The sequence below is a fragment of the Nipponia nippon genome, unplaced genomic scaffold (assembly GCF_047370975.1).
Source record: "Nipponia nippon isolate SJK-2023a ecotype South Korea unplaced genomic scaffold, ASM4737097v1 scaffold_4, whole genome shotgun sequence".
Lineage (NCBI taxonomy): Eukaryota > Metazoa > Chordata > Aves > Pelecaniformes > Threskiornithidae > Nipponia > Nipponia nippon.
In genome coordinates, this window is record NW_028262358.1 from 102,688,112 (window position 1) to 102,703,512 (window position 15,401).

Here is a 15,401-nt window from a genome sequence, read left to right on the forward strand (position 1 = left end):
TTTGAGAGTTAAAGACATTTTAGTTCACATTTCTCTAAGGGAAAAGGCAACCTTACTAAGGCAAAGGGGAAAAAAATATCTTTGTTAAAATTGTCAGTTTTCTAGCAATTAAACTGGATGATTTGTAATTTCAGACATTTGCAATTTACATTTTCCAGACATACTTCTTAGAAATTTGTCATTTCTGCAACAGAATCTGTAGAAACTATACATATGAAAAGTAAAACCATTTGAATATCACTTCACAATAAAAAAGTAGAAGGAATACCACTTGTAGTTTTTAACCTCAGAACTTGTTCTGTACAGTGAAGTATTTGACCCTAATATATTGTTTATTGAAAGTGAGGATTAAATTTTGTTTTCCTATCAGCATTCTTGTAAATGTTGGCAAGGTTTGTAAGAATATACATTTTTGACGGGTTGTTCTTTTATTGTAGCTGGTCACTGTGGTTCTCCAGATCCAATTGTAAATGGTCATATTAGTGGAGATGGTTTCAGTTATCGCGATACTGTAGTCTACCAGTGTAATCCTGGCTTTCGACTTGTTGGTACATCTGTCAGAATTTGCCTACAGGATCACAAATGGTCTGGACAAACTCCTGTTTGTGTCCGTAAGTATAATTAATTTTTCATTGAATTATTACTACTATTTTAAATGCAATTGAACATTAACAGTGGATTGGATGTTCAAAGGTGTTTGAATGAGGTGCTCAGATCAGATATTTATTAGACTTATTTTCAATTACAAGGGTCATTATGATAATCTAATTCAGTTTCTAACCTAGCACAGACTGAATAACTATATCCAGTAATTTCTGACTTCTGTTGTTTCAGAAACAGGATGACATAGGCATTAAAGTGGGATGAACAGCAGGCTGCAACTGTATAACTTCATCTATCTTTTTCTCCAGTCATAATTTCTATGTCAAGTGTGGGCTTACTGAGCCTTTATGCTATTTTTTCATTAGGAATACTAAAATCCCTTGGTCTATTTTCATTGCTTGGTGGGAAAAGCTGGAATAGTGTTCGTCTGTGCAGTTTTGATGGTGACTGTCCATTTTCCAAGTTGGCCTCCTAATATTTACCAGTGGAAGCCCAGACATGGTATTGGACTATACCACATCTGTTAGAAGAAAATGTTAGCTTTTTTATTCCCTTTAGTAGGATTTTTTTTTTGCTCTTAATTCATCTACTTTTGAAAATTCCATAATTAATTACTGGAATTGTCGAGTCTTTTCTACTCTACTTCCATCCTCATTTGCATGGCAGGTTTTCTGACATTTTATGAAACATCAGCCTGATGTTTCATCAAACTGAAATCACAGTCAAGTTTGATTTCTCTGCTTTTTAGTCTACTACTTTATTGTGCAGTTGATTTTATTATTCTTTTTAAGTTTTAATAAAGCTTCCCATTTTATAATTTTTTTGTTATTTTTAATGGAGTATTTGTATCAATTATTTCAATTTTGTAATTTTTTAAGATGTCTGCAATTCAGACAGATGTATTTTTGTCTACACAGAGATAGTCACTGAGATGATCAGCTTTTCTGTTCAGTCCATGTTAGTATCTTTGTTTCATTTCTAGTAAGTCATTAGATTTCAAAATGTTCAGTATTTTCTTTCTCAGTGGTAAAATGAAAATTTCTACCTGTATACAGCTGCAGGAAATATTTGCTAAATGTCATTGTCCTTTTAAAATCCTATTTATATCTTCAAGTGATTCATATTCATCAAAGGAGAAATGCCACCAGCTAGCATTATTACTTTCAGTGGATTAATTTTACTGTGCAGTGAATAAAATCCCTTTAAAAGAAAGAGGCAAAGCTGAAGGGGGGTGGGAGGCTGTTTCTTCCTAAATTGATGTTATCATTATTGTTATGAGAAGAACTGGCAGCAATTACTGTCATTATAAGTTGCCTAATACTTTCCATTACAACATGGTTTTCTTTTGCTTATAACTCTGCCAGACTAAAGAGCCATGCAAAATGAATTTTTTTTTATGTCAGCATCCAAGCTTCAGATCATTTTCCCACATTTATTTGTTTATTTATTTATTTATTAAAAATTCTCATAAAAATGGCTCTGTTATTTCTGAAAGGAAGGAAAGTGAAAACATACTGTTTACCAGTGCTAGAAATGTGCTCTCTAATGCGATACTGAAATGGTCCTCTGACTAAGCAGTGTGGATCTGGAACTAGAAATATGGCAGAGGTACCATAAAGAAGTTATGGGCTGTGCCCCTGAAAATTTACCACAAATTGGTCTCTATTTTGTAAGATTTTTACAGAAGATCACACATCCTGTTATATTTCTAATTGAGTTTGAAAGGAATTTCAGGGTTGTAAATAATAGACATTGTAATCTTCAAAAAATACTCTCTACAAAAGTACTCAGAGTACTCCACCCATGACTACTTAAGCTTCTTAGTTTCATATGAAGGTCAGCCTCCTTCATCTTGCACAATTTGTGACACACAGGTGTTTCCCTATCTCTTTATTGGATAACCAGTTGGACCACATTTTAGCCAAATATTTTCTGAAAGATTTTCACTTGCTGGTTATTGGGAGTTAACATGAAATGTGAAGATCTCTGATTAGTTCCTTGTGAGTAACAGCACAACAAAAATCAGGAGAGTAACCTTCTTTACTAAAAGTTTTAATGATGACCAAAACATAGGCTTAGTTATATAGCTGGGTACTCAAACTGGATTTTTTTGTTGTCCAAGTACTATCAGTACTACCATTGTTTCTTCTGGGTTATGTATTTTCTGTGGTGAGATGGAAGTCTCCAGGGTCTAAGAAAGATACTGTGTTAAAGACTGGAGTATATATTTGAGAGTTATATTACATTAAGTCGGTTGATTTCTTTGCAATATAATAGGGAAATGTGTAATTCCTTAATGAGTATTGATTTCAGACATTCCAAGTACATCTATTTTCCCATGACATATTTAGGACTAAGTGTGTGTTTGGATACATATGCATGAGTGTGCATGCATACATAGGGTAGTTATTTATATTAGGATGGAAGAAGGAATTTGTAATTCATCATTTAGACAGCAAAAAAACAACAGTAGTAACCTTTATTTGAAATGTCTTGGCTACTGCTTCGGTAAACAATATTAAATTGATTGCATGAAAGCCGAGTGGTGATTGAAAACACTATAATGACAAAATTATCTACTTTGCTTTTTTTTTTTTTTTGAAGATGCTTTTAAGTACTTGCTACAGTGTGAATCCAACTACAGCAGTGTTGATCAGTCAACAGGTCAATGATATCTAGTAACTATAATGAAGCAGTGGCAGAGCTAGATGCAGTAATTAAGATCTCAGTGTCCGAGATCTTTAGTTTCTGGAAGATGTCACAAAAACCAGAATCCTGTCACGAGTGATGAGGTCTAAACAGGAGCTGAATGACTAGGGTATGCTTTTGTTGAAAAGGTCAACTGAACAGAATCATCCTTCATTATCAGAATTTTTACAAGAGAACTAAATTTTGTGTTGTTAAAACCTCTGACATACAATTTGTTCAAGAAACTGCAGGAAGTTCAAGGTAATAGCATTGTTTTAATTCAACAGGTTTTTTTATATAAGAATTATGTTAACGTATTTAGTATGGCCCTGGAAATTTCTTTATTTGTTGAAACTTGATCATCTGTAACAGTATAAAAATGCAACTGGGCTAGAATAAAGTTGATCCTATGCACGTGGTAAGATTTTATTCTTATGTTTAAGATTTCAACTTCAAATGCCACAAATGAGAAAGGATTCAAGGGATTTAAGTAGAGGTATTTACAAAATTTAAGGGCTAAATACATAAGTCTGTACACAGGAAGGTGTCCTATTTAATTCCCAAAGATCAGGTACTGTTGAAAATACTGTTTCACAGTTGAAGTTCGTGATAAAATAAAAAGAAACACATTTAAATTATTTTTCACTTGTCTCTTCAATTAAAAAAAAACCCCAAACCATAAAGATATAAAGCAAAAGATAAACCTGTATATATGATATTTGAGTATTATAAACATAGAGTCATAGAATTGCTTAGATTTGAAAAGACCTTTAAGATCAAGTCCAACTGTCAACCTAGCACTGCCAAGTCCACCACGAAACCATGTCCCTAAGCACCACATCTACACATCTTTTAAATACCGCCAGGGATGGGGACTCAACCACTTCCCTGGGCAGCCTGTTCCAATGCTTGACAGCCCTTTCCATGAAGCAATTTCTCCTAATATCCAACCTAAACCTCTCTTGGCTCAATTTGAGACCATTTCCTCTCGTCCTATCGTTTGTTACTTGGGAGAAGAGACCGACCCCCACCTTGCTACAACCTCCTTTCAGGTAGTTGTAGAGAGCAATGAGGTCTCCCCTCAGCCTTCTCTTCTTCAGGCTAAACAACCCCAGCTCCCTCAGCTGCTCCTCATAAGACTTGTGCTCTAGACCCTTCACCAACTTTGTTGCCCTTCTTTGGACACACTACAGCACCTCAATGTCCTTCTTGTAGTAAGGGGCCCAAAACTGATTACGGTATTTGAGGTGAGCCTCCCCAGTTCCAAGTGCAGGGGGAAGATCACTTCCCTGGTCCTGCTGACCACACAGTTTCTGACACAAGCCAGGATACTGCTGGCCTTCTTGGCCACCTGGGCACACTGTTGGCTCGTATGCAGTCAGCTGTCAACCAGCACCCCCAGGTCCTTTCTGCAGGGCAGCTCTCCAGCCACTCTTCCCCAAGCCTGTAACATTGCATGGGATTGTTGTGACCCAAGCGCAGGACCCGGCACTTAGCCTTGTTGAACCTCATACAGTTGGCTTCAGCCCATCAATCCAGCCTGTCCAGATCCCTCTGCAGAGCCTTCCTACCCTCCTGCAGATCAACACTCCCGCCCGATTTGCTGTTGTCTGCAAACTTACTGAGGGTGTGCTCGATCCCTTCATCCAGATCACTGATGAAGATATTAAACAGAACTGGCCCCAATACTGAGCCCTGGGGAACACCACTTGTGACCGGCTGCCAAGTGGATTTAATTCCATTCACCACAACTCTTTGGGCCCAGCCATCCAGCCAGTTTTTTACCCAGCAAAGAGTATGCCCATCCAAGCCATGAGCAACAATTTCTCCAGGAGAATGCTGTGGGAAACGGTGTCAAAGACTTTACTAAAGTCCAGGTAGACAACATCCACAGCCCTTCCCTTATCCACTAAGTGGGTCACCTTGTCATAGAAGGAGACCAGGTCAGTCAAGCAGGACCTGCCTTTCATAAACCCATGCTGACTGGGCCTGATCCCCTGGTTGTCCTGTACGTGCTGTGTGATGGCACTCAGGATGATCTTCTCTATAACCTTCCTCAGCACTGAGGTCAGACTGACAGGCCTGTAGTTCCCTGGATCCTCCTTCTGGCCCTTCTCGTAGATGGGTTCACTTTTGCTAGCTTCCAGTCTACTGGGACCTCCCTGATTAGCCAGGACTGCTGATAAATAATTGAAAGTGTCTTGGTGAGCACTTCTGCCAGCTCCCTCAGTACCCTTGGGTGGATCCCATCTGGCCCCATAGACTTGTGTGTGTCTAAGTGGTGTAGCAGGTCACGAACCATTTCCCCTTGGATTATGCGGGCTTCATTCTGCTCAATGAACATCACTAGCACAATGTTGGGGGGGGGGGTGTGTGTGTCTATATATACATTCTGATTTTATACTGTCAGTATCTATTCTTGTCTATATTTTTCTACATTATTTTAATGTCTTGTCATGTGGAAAGGTAGAGCTTGACCATAACAAGTGTATTTTATAAGTGTCATTTAATAATAATCAACATATGTAATACATATATTGGGAAAGATTTACTCCCAACAATGATTTCTCTACTGTCATAAGATAATCTGATTTAAAGGTTCACTGCTTCAGTAAAGCAACTCAGGAACTTTGGAATAGGAATGCTTCAGAACTCCAGAATGCTCTGAAGCAGTATATCAAATTCAATTTGTTTGGCCCTACTACATTTTGAAGCTTTCAAGGAAAAAAAAAAAATTATTTGCATTAGCAAGAAATACAGTGAACTCTATATTTTTTAATGTCTAACACATATCAGATGGGTGTCAAAATGCATATATATATATAATTATTATTTATATTACAACTTTAAACATAAGGTAAAAAGTGGATTCTAAAAGTTTTATTGAAAAATTAAGATTTTTCTCCTGACAGTAAAGAATTCTCAATAACATAGAATTCTGAAAAACATACTAGTTTTTCTTAAATTTCTTCTATAAATATAAAAGACAAATTCAGAAGAGAAAAAAAAAAAAGAAAAGAAAAAACAACAAAAGAGCTCCAACCTGCAAGTGATTCCATGGAACAATACCTTTCAGTTAGATGCTAGCCTGCCTATTTTTCTTTTAACAGCAATCACATGTGGACATCCTGGGAATCCAGCTCATGGAATGACTAATGGCAGTGAATTCAATTTAAATGATGTTGTAAATTTTACTTGCAACACTGGGTACTTACTTCAGGGTGCTTCTCGAGCACAGTGCCGAAGCAATGGGCAGTGGAGTAGCCCTTTACCCAACTGCCGAGGTAAGAAACTTCCTCATACATTCTCTGCTCTCTAATGACTTATTTCAGGCATGATCCTTTACCCTGCCTTCAAAATGTTGGGATATAATTTAGAGACCTGACCTTTAGGAACTTATTGCCACCTTCATTTGAGTTTTTGAATTTCTATATTGGAAAATGGAGTTAGTGCTGAGTATTGGGGAAGCCTAGGCTTTTCAGTATTTTACCTCAAAGTTGTCAGACTGCAATCCCTAGCATTTAGTTTATAGACATATAAAGTGTACTTTGTTTCACAAAAGATATATTACATTAATAAATCACAGTTGGCTATCTAGCCTGAATTAGGTGCGCTAGAGTACAGTTTCCATAAATGGTTCATTACTCCTATTAAAACATAGTTATGCAAATGAATATTCATGCATCAAAACACTATTAATTCTTCTGTAATTCCTAGCAATACCTGAGAGTTGTTCATAACTTCTGTACAAGTGAAACCTGACTTTTCTTTGTCCAGAAAAAAATGATAAAGTAAGATTTAATTCTGATTGGTTTTTTGCAAAGACATATCTGAATTTGATTACTCGTGTGCTCTGGGTGAGATGGAGATGTTTGAGAGATGAGAATGAAGCAAGGTTTTGTGTTACAAAGAAACCTGTGTATCAAATGTACATACTAGGGAAGGACAAAAAGAAACCATTTTAAAATACAATCCAAAGTTCTCAGATTTCATTATGTCCTTATCATTTATTTATCCAGATGCCAGTAATGTAGTTAAGATTAATAGGGAAACAACTCTCTGAAGTTACCCTATTGTTACTCTTTCTGTTTATGATCATTGTTTTTATTTATTTTCCTCAACCTTTGGCTATTGTTGCAGAATATTGAGCTAATATAAAATCTTTGGTCAGTTCCACGAATATCTTTATCAGACCACTAAAATCTGTTCATTGGTCTATTGTTTTTATGTTGTATGTCCCAAAACAGCTGGTACAGGTGTAGTATATGCTTTCTCAATGCTGAATCCAATAAGATGCTAATAATATTTAATTATATTGTGAAATGTTTTCTTCTGAATCACTAAGGCAGATTGAATATCTTCTGGCTATAGAATAGATGCAAATTGTCAGAGAGGTGAAAGGCAGGACATGAGGTGAATCATGTAAGATATACTGAAAGATCTCAAAAGCCTGGAGAAAAGTTTTTGAGATACTGTATATCCTTTAGTGCTCTTTTTGTGAAGGCTCCAGAAGGAAATGTATTTTAATGGATCTAATTTTAAAATGTTGTTCCTGGTCATATTCCCTTTACAAAGCTGGAATTGCCTGAGTCCATTTGTAACTTTTAACAGCAGTACTAATTTGCAAATGTGTAAATGCAAACCAAATAAAAAATGCTCAGTCTCTGGAAAAAACCTGATGGTTTTGCCTGGTATGGAACATGCAAAGAAATAGAACACAAAGATCAATCAATCAATCGATTGATCAATTGATCTATCTATACATGTATGCATATATATAGAAATTATATATATATTATACCTAAGATAGATTTTTGAGTGTTAAATTGGAATTGGCAAGGCTGGCAAGATTTTCCTTCTGTGACATAATTTGGCAAATCTTTGCTAAATCATGCATCCTCTGAAAGGAATATCATACAAGTCACTTCTGAGGTTATTCCTCAGGCTGATGAACCTTTCAGTTCTTTTGCATGGATTGTATCTCATACCTGAATGCTGACTACAGAATTAAGAAGCTAAAGATTACTTTACAAATTTAAAAAACGTGATTTTTTAAATCATCTCATCTTCCACTATTGAGAATACAAGTCTGAAATTCTATTGTCCTCTCTGATTAGACAGGTCCAAGTTAGACAGCTTGTTGAAAAGTGGGTTAATACTAAAGCAGATAAAATAACTTCTCCAGAAATGCAATGGCTAGTAAGCCTTTCCTGAGTATTTTCTTTCACTGAAGAAATGCTCACTTAAATATTAAATCAATGTAAGTACTATGCTTTTTGTCCTTTGTAATTTGTCTTTAATGTGCTAAAGGAAATTGCAGTCAGTGAAGTTGTGCTAAGGATACTAACATTGAGGCTAAAAATCACATCGTAAAAGTTAACTTCAGCTATTGGTAGCTTCATTATCTCCACCTGTTGGTTTATTAAAAATCATATTGTATTACAATGGTTGTTCCTAAGAATAATAATTATCTTTGGTGATTAGCTCATCATATTGTTTCAGAGATAGCTGATGCAATTTCAAGTGCAGTATGTGTGGAATTAGATCTTTCATTCTCATTAAAACAATACAGAGATGGCAATTCCTTCAGTCACTACCCTCTGAATTTATTCAAGTGAGTTAACTAGCATAGCAATATAATTATCAGAATAGAGAAGCAGAAATTAGCAAACTGTTCCTATTTAGGTTCATGTACTTTTTTCCCCCTTTTTATACTGTTTTGTATTGCTAAACTTTAGTGAACAAACTCCTCTGTCTCATCTGTGAGGCATTTAAGTAAGACTGTATTTGTTGAAAATATACACTTTTTCACAAACCCTGTAGATGTAGTCCAGATCTACTCTGACTGTCACAGGCAGAGGTTGCATGGTTTTACTGAAGGTCAATCCCATTTACAAGCTGAGTTACTCAGCTATTTGCATTGAATGCAAGTACATTTATTAAAAGGAAAACAAGTGAAAGTGAAAGAAAAAAAAAAGGAAATTTATGAAAAATAATGCATAGGCTGAGAAGATTTTAAAAATAAGAAAATAAGAATTAGGAGCTTTACAGTTAGTCCAACATTATTTCAGTTGTCTATCCTGTCTACTTTCATTTTCCTTTCCTAATTCATCACATGAATTTGAGTTTGATCCAGGCCAATTTATGGTCTGAAATCTTGTTTAGGGGGTTTGGTTTTCTGAAAGTAGTGAATATTATAAAGGCAACTCTGCCAAGATCCATTCACTTAGGAATGGCAAACTCCTATCAGAATGGAGTGGTCCAGAGTTCTCTCAGTTGACTACCTACAGTTTTGTTTATTCTCATGCAGGTGGTGTAAAGTTGGACTTTTGCCTTTCACTCAGTGCTTCTTCATTCTTCCCTTCACTTAGTACTTCTTTCTCTATAGCAACAGGTATTTTTCAGTGGCTTACTTGTATCTCTTCCATCATGAACGGTGAGGACCCACCTAATCTTGTCACCTACTGCTTGTCTGCTTCTTAACTGTAGTTCTGTATTACAAAGCATAGAGCTGTTTAGGAACTCTAATCAATAAAGATTTAATTGTTGTTGTTTAAGTGTAGCTTAAGTATTTATATAATTACATTTTGAAATAGTGGTCAGTATAGAGAATGGATAATTAATTGTTTTTCTATACTGGAAAGGTTAGTGTATGATTTGGGAGAATGTAATCTCAAGTTAAAAGAAAGAATTAGATTCTTTTCTGTCATGCACCAGCAAGCATTTTATTTAAAATACAATTAAAACTGTAAGTATTACTCAAATGTCACGGCCTCTGTCTTAGAATTTACAAAAATGAAGATGTACAAGAAGTAAAGAATGAAAGCTGAGTCTCCGAGCCTTGGCACAGTGTAAGAAACTCACAATTAGTGGGAGAAAAAAAGATGGTCAGACTAATACAGAAATGTTGAAGCATGATCAGCCTTGAAATACAGGTTGACATTTGAAATGTTTGAAAAAGAGATAAGTTATAAAGTTTTCAGTTTCTCTAGATTCAAGGTGATCAACCTTGAAATCCATGTTGGCATTTAAACTGTTTGAGAAAGAGCTAGGTCATAAAGTTTCTTTAAGAAATCCTACTTTTGGGTTCTGTAGAGGAATATACTATCTGAAGTAACAATAACTGTTGTATTTGTGCACTAGAAGATATTTAGTTGCAGTGCAAAGGGAATAGTTAATATCAACTTCTGTTTAAGCAAATCAGTGTTAGAGCATTTCTATGCCATTGACCTACTACATGCATCCCTGATGTAGAAATTTTGGAGATTTTATTTCAATTATATGAAATTTTTAAATGTTGTATTAATTGTCTTGAGAATTAGTATTGTTTGTTATTTTAGGTTAGTATGGCAGTCAGTATGAAGCAGTTTCTCTCTCCTGGTCCTTCTTTCTCAGTCTTGTCCTCTTCTCTGGCATGGGTTCTCCACAGGCTGCAATTCCTTCAGGAATATCCATCTGCTCTGGTGTGGGTCCTTCATTGGCTGCATAGAATATCTTCTCCGCCATAGATTACCTTCTCCTCTAACCTCAGTGTTCCCTCTATTGTTTCCCACTATTTTTTTTTGTGCCCTCCTCCTCTGTCTGTGGCATTTTCTGCCCTTTCCTAAATATATTTTCACAGAAACACAAACTTCCCTCATGGACTCAACTGTGATTTGAGGAGACTGAGAGCTGGGGTATTTCAGCCTAGAGAAGAGAAGGCTCAGAGAAATCTTATCGATGCTTATCTAAAGGAGTGTGTAAAAAAAGATGGCCAGACTTCTCAGTGGTGCCCACTGAAAGTACAAGAGGCAAAGAGCACAAACTGAAACATAAGAAAAAGCTTTTTAACTGTGAGGATGGTCAAACACCTAAACAGATTGTGCAGAAAGGTTGTGGAGCGTCAATTCTTAGAGGTATTCAAAACCTGACTGGACAAAGCCCTGGGCAGACTGCTTTAGCTGTCCCTTCCGACTTCTGTGATTCTGTGATTCAATTTATGACTAAAGACTTTGACAGATGTATTTGGAGAATCTTGCTAAGGTGGTATGTGGTGTCTCCATATCTATTTTTCTGCTGATCCCACTGTTTTAGGCTACTACATAATACAGAGTTACCAAAAAATAAGCAGACTGCAAGCTTTTCAGATTAAAACAGTCTCACAGACTAAGGTAAAATGGAACCAAATTATGAGACTGTAACCTAGATCATCTGATCTAGGGTAACTAGATGGGTAACTAGGGTGGCTTCTTAACCATCTCTGCATGACTCTCCAGCACTCAAAAAACACTTAAAGATACATATAAGTAAAGAGGATACAACTGTTTTCCCCAAATTAGATGAATACAGAACAAAAGGAAAGGAACTTCAATGAGTAAAAATTTATTCCACATATTGTCTAAACACTATAAGAGATTATCTAAATCCTAAGGTCCTTAAACCGTACTGTTTCTAGCCTACAAGCATCAAAGCTTATGCTTAACTTGACACTGTTAAGAACCCTAGCTGAAGATGCCATATATGCTGCTGCTCACAATGAATTTAGGAATTCACCGTGAAACAAAAACTTTTGATATTCTTTCAAAAGAATGAAAAGAGAAGTACAGAGCAGCCTGGTTCAAACCTCTGTATCAGCCAGGCATGTTCCCACAGAACACTTCTCTGCCTGCATCTACTTAGTTTAACTCCAGCTGTATATCTGGGCAAAGGAGTCTTCTCTTCTGTAAACTGCCTCCCTATAACCTCATAGCATAATTACATTTACATCATTTCACTGAGAGCAGAATTTGATATACCATTTAAGATTTTTACTTCAGTAAATACTATATTTTTGGACCATATGCTATGAAAATTGCTGTAATGTATTTTTATGATAATTATACTTTTTTATTTGTAATTTGATATAATTTGGATTAAAAGATGAATCTGCATAGTTCAAAATGCTTAGAGATTCTTTTTGCCAAAAAGGCTTAAATAAAATAAATCTTGAATTACATTATTTACATGAAAGAAGAGCAAAAACTCCTTATTGGCTAGATTTAAGAAATAATAAAATACATTTCAATGATGAAACCATGCTGAAGTGATAATTTTACATCCATGTTTAAAAAAAAAAATTCTGCCAACTATATGGTTTATATCAAATTTACTCTTAATGAATTGATTAGAACTTATCTAAAGCAAGTAATATCACTGCTTCTGGCATATGCCTTTCCTTCTAAAATTGGCTTTTGTCTAGTGGGTGAAAAACATTTGTATTAAAGTTCATTGTTAGTTATGAATTATGAATTTGTGTACAAAGAAAGTATATCTTCCAGCTCCTGAAATATACTGCTGGGAAGGGACTGATGTTTCTGGCAAACCTGTATCATTTAATTCAACAGAGATTTTACGTATGACCTTTCTTTCAAACCTCGGTTGAGTTCACTTGAGTCAATAATGAACTTGGCTTCACTTCACTGAGACTCTTCATGCAGTTACTACAAAATATAGATTACTGCTTGAAGCTTTTGCAGAAAATTATTTTATTTTATCTTATTTTATTTTATTTTATTTTATTTTGCAACTGAGCTATGATGTATGCACGGGAAACACTGATATTTTCAGAAAATAGATCTGGGCAGTTTTCAGGCACTCTTTTGCAATGATACATTGCTTCTATTTATTGTGTCAGTAGTAGGTTAACTAGTCAGTCACTGGCAGGAAATTTACCAAAGAAATTATATGAGTTTTTTTGCCTGACAAAAAAAGTAGTGCACACAAAAGGTCATATGTGCTACTCTAGAGCCATATGATAAAAAATTGTATGAAACAAAGTTCTTAAATATGTTTGTATATCCTAAATACACTGAAAGCACTGAACTGGTTTACAGTGGTATTTCTTCCCTACTCCAGAATGCCATAATTCTGATGATTTAATAATGATTTCATTGGTGATAGACACAATACATTGGTTTGCCGCTGTTCTGGCAACTTGTTTTGGCACAGCAAGTAAAACCTTTAATCCATTAAAATGAACACATTTTTTAATATTGGATTTTGGATCTGTCTTCTGAGGTGACATAATCATTAAAACACCCATGTCTTGGAAAGACTCATGTTCCTACTGTTTCTTTCACAAGTAAAAAAATGGTTTGTTGTGATGTTGGGATACTTTGTGAGATAAAAATCCAACTTTTTTGAATTATTGACACAATAATGTCTGTTTTAAAATTTAAATTTAATCATATATATATTTTTTTAAGATTTGTAATAGTTTTTTCTGGAATGTTTAGATCACTGAAATATGATTTTAAAATTATAATTTGTGAGATAGGACATTTTCATCTCCACATGGACTCTATCTTTGCCTTTATTTATTTGACAAAGAACATGTCAAATAGTCAGTTTACTTGCCTTTAAGCTGAAATCAAATGGCATCGGAAAAGTTCCAATAGCCAAATCTATCTTCTCTTTGGCAAATCTGCCTGAGTAGGACTTGGTCCAGCCTGAATATGCTACCCCAGAACTAGCTATGAAAATATCAAATCCTAAACCAAATATGTTCAGTATGGATTTTTTTCCATTTGCAGTTTGGAACTGCTTTCCATTTTGTCTTTGGAAGAACAGAAAGCCAATCTCTGCACTTTTTACTTTTCGTAATAACTCTTAACCACCAAAATGAGAACTGAATCAGATGGTGTCATCAGGGCTCTGCACTCCTGATTGCACTGCAGGTCATTTTTCATGTATTATGCTTGAAGTAAGAACTGCTGTATTAAACACCACACTTAACCACATATTTTAGAATGCAAGGATTTGAAAGAAGCTTTTCTTGCTCTGTTTTATTTGCTTTGGCATTGGAAACAACTGTTCTATCACCTGCTGCCAGTTCATAAGGCAGTGTCAGATTCATAATCTGTGTCAGGAAAAGTTTATATCCTTTGCTACTGTTCCCTTCAGAATCCATTGTATCTTCTTATAAGTAAGATTTAAGAGCTTATCTCCTACTAAAAACATGTTTCTTAAAACCAGAAATTTTTTACTGGGAAGATCTGTTTGGCAAAGTTGTAGAGGTTTGGGCTAGCTCACATTCTCCGGTCTGTATGAGTAAGTCCACACTATTTGTTGGTAATAAATAATTCGGGTCTATCTTTGTTCATTTATCCTGGTTTTGTACTGAACTTCTAATTTGAAAGGTTTGTCTTTTTTTATCTCATTACTGATAGATTCTTGAAAAGCTCAGTTAGACTTTTTGTCTTATCAAGAATCTGGTATCTACAAGGAACTGTCAATTTTGTGATGTTTTCTTTAGTGAGTGTATCATTTGAACCAGTGGTAATATGTTCCACTCCTTCACTGACAAGAAAAATAACCTTTCTGATGATGGCTGATAGAATGGTGGGAGAGATCGAGACTAATGACCAATTATTCTCATCTAAAGATAAAGAACTCTGAACCTAAGCATTTTTCCATCTATGGTGGTATCAAGAATTCATATAAGCTGAGAAAATTTTGTGTTTTGTTCGGTTTTGTTTTTCCAAAGTCAGAGGACTTTGTTGAGACTTTTGCATATTTGAATGTTAGATATACCTAGTCTATTCATGTTGATAGCATGTTGATATCCTTCAGAAGGATAATTAGAACTTAACTAAGTTTCCTAAATAGAGAGGTCAGGTGCCATGGGAGATGCCATACAGTGTCCGAGATATTTACCTGAAGCTGGCAGAGATGACACAGGACTTAAAATTACTTCTGTACCTCTCTGGAGTGGCACCTGGCTGGAGATCAGGCAAAGACATCTCAAAAGGTAGTAGAAACATCTTTTGGGGCAACTGAATAGAGTTCCTCTCACATGTGAAAAGCAATGCTCTGATTAAGAAAAATATAAAGAGAAAGACTTTAAAACATGTCCCCAGAGTTTGTACTATTATAACAAAAGTTATTGTGTTGATACTACTTGTACATAGATGCCCACAAATGAATTTACGCATAGAAAACACATCTAGAGAACAATGACAGGTAAGTACTTTATCTTGCTGATGTATCTGCTAGTGTAACGCCTGCATTCATGCTGGGGATGGAATAGGAAGAAGAGATTTCATATGTATCCAAGAGACAAATACATGCTTTTTACATTAGTTAATCTAGAG

At 35.4% G+C, this 15,401-nt stretch overlaps 1 protein-coding gene across 2 annotated transcripts in view; it reads left to right on the plus strand.

Annotated features, from left to right (window-relative positions):
* CSMD1 (CUB and Sushi multiple domains 1) overlaps window positions 1-15,401 on the plus strand; it is a 1,270,279-nt gene that overhangs the window by 1,197,697 nt on the left and 57,181 nt on the right. For both annotated transcript variants that reach the window (XM_087775441.1, XM_087775442.1), the window contains exons 53-54: window positions 438-611; window positions 6,402-6,575. In XM_087775441.1, the coding sequence (XP_087631567.1) occupies window positions 438-611; window positions 6,402-6,575 (348 nt within the window). The remainder of the gene's footprint in view (window positions 1-437; window positions 612-6,401; window positions 6,576-15,401) is intronic.